At 48.1% G+C, this 6,639-nt stretch overlaps 1 protein-coding gene across 1 annotated transcript in view; it reads right to left on the bottom strand.

The window, feature by feature from the left end:
- vps13c (vacuolar protein sorting 13 homolog C) overlaps window positions 1–6,639 on the bottom strand; it is a 289,282-nt gene that overhangs the window by 79,527 nt on the left and 203,116 nt on the right. The window contains exons 56-59 of the mRNA XM_037694953.1: window positions 6,436–6,596; window positions 6,113–6,234; window positions 5,567–5,864; window positions 350–739 (exon numbers count right to left, since the gene is read on the bottom strand). Of these exons, the coding sequence (XP_037550881.1) occupies window positions 350–739; window positions 5,567–5,864; window positions 6,113–6,234; window positions 6,436–6,596 (971 nt within the window). The remainder of the gene's footprint in view (window positions 1–349; window positions 740–5,566; window positions 5,865–6,112; window positions 6,235–6,435; window positions 6,597–6,639) is intronic.

Raw genomic sequence — 6,639 nt, 5'->3', positions numbered from 1 at the left:
ATATATATATATATATATATATATATATGTATATATATATATTAATAAATAAATCTTAATATGACTTAGTTGTTCACATTTAAATTCTGATCACAACATTTTCACTTTAATATTGACATCACATCTTTATTCCTAACATTTGGACGAATGTCAAAAAGTGAAAACAATTAAAAACAATTAAATCTTTAATCTTTCAATTTTTTTCACCAGAGTGATCCCAATAAATCAATATAAAATAATAGTTAAAATAGTAGCACATCTTTATTTGAAAACATAATAAATATTTGGACTTGACACAAAAAGTGAATTAAATGACAAAATGCAGTTAGTTCCTGTCTGGGTGTCTCACCTTGTTCTTGCTGAACAGGTTGGTCTTCTTAAAGGAGAACAGAATGACATCTCTGTACTCAGCAGGGTGCTTGAAACTGACGTTCTCAGACTGGTACTGAAGCACTCTGGAAGTCTTGTTGATGATCCAGTATGGGCTGAAGAGTGACATCACCAGGCGGCTTGTTGTCTTGGAAACATGAACGCTCACATCTGCTGTCATACTGCTTTCTGAGTCACAGGCCAGGCACACCGCAAAAAACTCTTCCATGTTCTGACTGATCTGAATGTGTCCATGCCAGTCACGCCCCTGATACTGGATCAGTGCTAACGAAACTATTTCACCTGAGATTCGCGCGTTCAGCAGGTCTGAAGTGCTGCCTTCTTGAAGCTCATGAAAATCTGCTGAGTTCTGAGGAAAGAAACCCCGACAAATGAAATCCCAAAGGTTCAGAACATTTTCACAACAGACACCAGAAACAAAGATGCTTTCTCACATATCAAAACAAAAAAAAAAACCAACCAGACCAGCCATAACATTATGACCACTAGTGGCAAGTGGTGCAATAACATTATTTTGCTCTAAAGTAGGAAACTCAAACAACCAGAGCCAAGGAGCAATGATTAATGTTGGAGGTGAAGGCTGGCTTATGTTGTTTTGATCCAACAGAAGGGCTGCTGTTTTCAAAACTGCTGAACAAGTTCTGTGTGGATGCACAAGGGTCAGCACAATGCTCAGGAGCCACCAACTGAAAGTTCCGAACCTTCAGACCAGTGCTTACCTTTGGAGGACTTTGGCAGACCTTCAAAAGACCATGGCATATTTCAGACCTTTACAGAGGTTTACTGCAGTCACTCAGAAGTTTACTAATGTTCACTGCAGACCTATAGAGGTTTACAGAGGTTTAATGCAGGGCTTAATTTGTAAACTGATTGATGCCGGAACAGGGGGTGGGGTGGTGTTCGTGTGTCCTCTCACAGAAAAATTACTATTTTGGAGAAGAACAGCAGGTTGTGTGTGAGCAGCTCTGATTCTGTCAGGTGTCCTAAACCCCCTCCTCCCTCCCCTCACTTCACAGTTCTGAGCTGAACTCTTCTCCACTCCTGATCCAGTCTCGTGGCACCGTTTGAAGCACATGAAGGCTTCAGTTTTCTGTTGTCCAACTAAGGACAATCCATCCATCCATCCATCCATCCATCCAACCATCCATTTTATATTAAAGTATATGGGACTGTCTTTTTGACATTTTGATCACTGTTGTTATTTTGACAAATTACCACCGTTGTTTTGAAATGTGACGTATAATGTGAATAACACATTAAACATGTCTCTCTTTGTATTTTTAATTTATTTTTTACAGTAAGCTTTTTTTATTTATTATGTCTGTTCCCTCCCTGGGCTGCCACCTTACCGTGGTGGAGGGGTTTGAGTGTCCCAATGATCCTAGGAGCTATGCTGTCAGGGGCTTTACAGCCCTAGTAGGGCTACCCATGGCAGACAGGTCCTAGGTGAGGGACCAGACAAAGTGCAGCCCAAAGACCCCGATGATGAGAGAAATAAACAAACCTAATGTTCCCTTGCCCGGACGTGGGTCACCGGGGCCCCACTCTGGAGCCAGGCCTGGAGATGGGACACGCAGGCGAGCCCCTGGTGGCCGGGCATTTACCCATGGAGCTCGGCCGGGCACAGCCCGAAGAGGAGGTGGGGGACATTGAGTCTGAGAAGACCATGTTTCGTGCCTCTATTGTCAAGGCAGCTTACCAGAGCTGCGGCCGCAAGGTTGTCGGTGCCTGTCGCGGCGGCAACCCTCGAACCCGATGGTGGACACCATCGGTGAGGGATGCAGTCAGGCTGAAGAAGGAGTCCTATAGGGCCTTTTTGGCCTGTGGGACCCCGGAAGCAGCTGATGCGTACCGGCAGTCCAAGCGACATGCGGCTCGTGTGGTCGCTGAGGCAAAAACTCGGGCATGGGAGGAGTTCGGAGAGGCCATGGAGAATGACTTCTGCACGGCTTTGAGGTGATTCTGGTCCACCATCCGGCGTCTCGGGGGGGGGGGGGGGGGGGGGGAGCAGTACGCCACCAACACTGTTTACAGTGGGAGTGGTGTGCTGCTGACCTCAACTCAGGATGTTGTGGGTCGGTGGGCGGAATACTTTGAAGACCTTCTCAATCCCACCGGCACGTCTTCCACTGAGGAAGTGGAGCCTGGGGACTCTGGGTCGGGCCCTCCAATCTCTGGTGCTGAGGTCACCGAGGTGGTTAAAAAGCTCCTCGATGGCAGGGCCCCAGTGGTGGATGAGATTCGCCCGGAGTTCCTTAAGGCTCTGGATGTTGTAGGGTTGTGTTGGCCTACGCGACTCTGCAATATTGCGTGGACACCGGGGCAAGTTCCCCTGGATTGGCAGACCGGGGTGGTGGTCCCCCTATTCAAAAAGGGGGACCGTAAAGTGTGTTCCAACTACAGGGGAATCACGCTCTTAAGCATCCCTAGTAAGGTCTATTCGGGGGTTCTGGAGAGGAGGGTCCGTCGGATAGTCGAACCTCGGATTCAGGAGGAGCAGTGCGGTTTTCGTCCTGGCCGTGGAACACTGGACCAGCTCTACACTCTCAGCAGGGTCCTGGAGGGTGTGTGGAAGTTTGCCCAACCGGTCTACATGTGATTTGTGGACTTGGAGAAGGCGTTTGACTGCATCCCTCGGGGGACCCTGTGGGGGGTACTCTGGGAGTATGGGGTTCCGGGCCCTTTGATACGGGCTGTTAGATCCCTGTATGATCGATGTCAGAGCCTGGTCCGCATCGCCGGCAGTAAGTCGGGCTTGTTCCCGGTGAGAGTTGGACTCCGCCAAGGTTGCCCTTTGTCACCGATTCTGTTCATAACTTTTATGGACAGAATTTCTAGGCGCAGCCAAGGTGTTGAGGGGATCTGTTTTGGTGGCCTTAGGATTGCGTCTCTGCTTTTTGCAGATGATGTGGTTTTATTGGCTTCATCAGATCGTGATCTACAGCTTTCGCTGGAGCGGTTCGCAGCGAGTGCGACGCGGCCGAGATGAAGATCAGTTCCTCCAAATCTGAGGCCATGGTCTTGAGCCGGAAAAGGGTAGAGTGCCCTCTCCGGGTCAGGGAGGAGGTCCTACCCCAAGTGGAGGAGTTCAAGTATCTTGGGGTCTTGTTCACGAATGAGGGAAAAATGGAGCGTGAGATCGATAGGCGGATAGGTGCAGCGTCTGCAGTGAAGCAGGCACTGTACAGGTCTGTTGTGGTGAAGAGAGAGCTGAGTCAAAAGGCGAAGCTCTCAATTTACCGATCGATCTACGTTCCTACCCTCATCTATGGTCACGACCTTTGGGTTGTGACCGAAAGAATGAGATCTCGGATACAAGCGGCCGAAATGAGTTTTCTCCGCAGGGTGTCTGGGCTCTCCCTTAGAGATAGGGTGAGAAGCTCGATCATCCGGGAGGGAATCAGAGTAGAGCCACTGCTTCTCCACGTCGAGAGGAGCCAGTTGAGGTGGCTTGGGCATCTGTTTAGGATGCCTTCTGGACACCTCCTTGGTGAGGTGTTCCGGACAAGTCCCACCGGAAGGAGGCCCAGAGGAAGACCCAGGACATGCTGAAGGGACTATGTTTCTCGGCTGGCCTGGGAACGCCTCGGGATTCCCCCGGAAGAGCTGGCCCAAGTGGCTGGGGAGAGGGAAGTCTGGGCCTCCCTACTTAGGCTGCTACCCCCGCGACCCGACCCAGGATAAGCGGAAGAAAATGGATGGATGGATGGATTATGTCTGAAATGTAGCAGGAGTTCAGACACCTGTTGATGTGTGCGCGCGTTGGGTAGAGATTGGAGACGTTTCTGTGCGTAACGTGCGCTGTCTACAGGGAATTTATTTATTCTGTTGAATAAATTATCTTTTCTGTTTCGTGGGTCTGAGAGGAGGAGAGGGGGTGTTTTTCAGTGTGCGGCCCCGCTGACGAGGGGACAATATTTGGAGAGGAGGACGAGACAAGGACTCCGCGCAGCACCTGTGTGTGTAAATTTGACTATCTGATCCGTTGATCCGTCTAAAGTCCCAAGTTCAGACATCGTACTCCAGCGTTCACCCTGAGCTGCTACAGAGCAGCTTCACAGACAAGGGGCGTTTACCTTTGGGACAAATTGAGGTCGCCGATTGGTCATTTGCTGACACACCTATTGGATTGATTGACAGGTCGGAAAAAAGAAGAACAAAAAGCGCTGGCAGCCTCAGCCGCAGCAGTGTTCTGTGTTTATATGTTGTTAAAAAAAAGATCTAAAAAATAAAAAAAACAGGAAGTGCTGGCTCTGCAGCCCAAACATCATACCAGTCCACCAGGAAATCTCCAGACCCTCCCGCAGCCACGCTGGACCTGAGTTTAATTTGCTCGTGACAAATTCCTTCATTTCTCACCATTTCGGTCATGGCATCAAAGGAGGAGGAAAAGATCACTACCTCTTGGCAAAAAAAAAAAAAAAAGGCCAGATCAGGATGAAGAAGGGGAATTTAATACATTGGTGTCGCATACAAAACAGTCCGTCGATGGGCAGTTTATTGTGCGACACTGCATACGCGTATGCGGTCGTAAAAATTGAGCTTTGCACGGACATGCCCTGGGGGGTACGCTCGTACCTCCGCGTACGTACGTGAGTACCTCTGCGTATGGACGTATGCGGGAGTATACTGGGGGCTTAACCCAACTCCCCGCCACCAACATCCCACCCCCACCCCCCACCCCCCCGGGGGGGATGTTGGGTTGGGTGTTCTTCCAAAGTTTACAGATGTTTACTGCAGTCCTTCTATAGTGTACAGATGTTTACAGCTGTCCTTTTATAGTTTACAGATGTTTACAGCAGTCTTTCAGAAGGTTACAGATGTTTATTGTACTCCTTCCAAACTTTAGAGATTTACAACAGTCCTTTAAAGTTTACAAAGGTTTACAGCACACCTTCTGAAGCTTAGAGAGGTTGACAGCAGATTTGTAAAGGTTTAGAGAGGTTTACTGCAGTCCTTCTGAAGTTTAAACAAGTTTGCAGCATACCATCAAAGGACCACAGCAGCCCTTGAGTGGTTTACAGGAGTCTGGAGGTAAGCATAGACTTTACAGAACCAATGAAACCTACCCATTTTTATCAGGAAGTCATCATGTTATGGCTGATTACGGTATTTTGAGATCTTGTTAAGATACTGTATTTTGTTTCCTGAATAGTTTTAGCCATTGTTGCATTACCTCCATCATGTAGCGGACTGTGTAGGGGAGCAGGTTGCGAAGTGTGGCCACAGGGTGTAGGTGGATGATGTAGGCAGGATCCCAGTCTTGTTCACCGTGGCTGGTGATGTGTCGCAGGTCATCAGGGATGGCCAGCGTGCTGACCATTAGTGGCAGTAGACTGCTGTCAGATGCAGGACACTGCAGCACCGAGCGGACTTGGAAACTTTGATGCACCTGCTCCTTCCAGGCCACACAGCTGGAGGACGGACCATACTGACCGTCTAAAAGTCCCCCTGGACGTACGAACAGCTGAGCTCTGCAGGACATGTGATGGAACTTTTCTTTACATTGCTCTTATGCAAACATAACACTGACTAAACTCAGCAGATGTCAAATGACTGAAACTACTGTAAACCAAAGTGACAGCAGTACAAAACTGCAGGGTGTACCTTAGATAAAGAACTTTACTAATTGGCTTTTATGTATGTGAATGTTCCTGTAAAGTGCCCTGAGACAACTTTGTTGTGATTTGGCGCTATATAAATAAACTGAATTGAATGATACCTGTATGATTCCAAAGTGACATGAAACTCTTTCTCAGGTTCAGCTGTTCCCACACTCTGCAGACTCCTAGATTTTGGACAATACTTAAGGATTGCAAAGGGCACAGAGAAGTGATTCTTTATCTGAAAACACAAACAACAATTATGAAGGAGGATTACATACAACTCCAAACCTGACAAAGATAAGACCTTGTGTAAAATGTAAATAAAAACAGAACACATTCTGTTTTTATTTATTTTATACACCTTAACTTTACTGGAACAGAGGTTGTAATGATCCAGTCTGATTTCAGCTCAGTGTGTCTGAGCTGTGTGGATTCAGACCTGCAGTGGTGAGCGAACCGTGATGACCTTGTTGCCCTCAGCAGCATCGATCTGAACCAGCACAGAAACTGCCTCCTGTAGCATTGGACCACGGATGTTGAAGAGGCGCCGACCAGGTTTGTCCACAGCTACGTTGGAGATCTCGCTGTATCCGGAGGGCACTGCAGTTTCACAGACACAGCTTCATTAGTTTGTCTGCTGGAG

This window comes from Nematolebias whitei, chromosome 2 (genome assembly GCF_014905685.2).
Source record: "Nematolebias whitei isolate Nwh7 chromosome 2, NemWhi1, whole genome shotgun sequence".
Lineage (NCBI taxonomy): Eukaryota > Metazoa > Chordata > Actinopteri > Cyprinodontiformes > Rivulidae > Nematolebias > Nematolebias whitei.
Note: the sequence above shows the minus strand (reverse complement) of the source record. Positions and strands in the feature narration are given on the sequence as shown.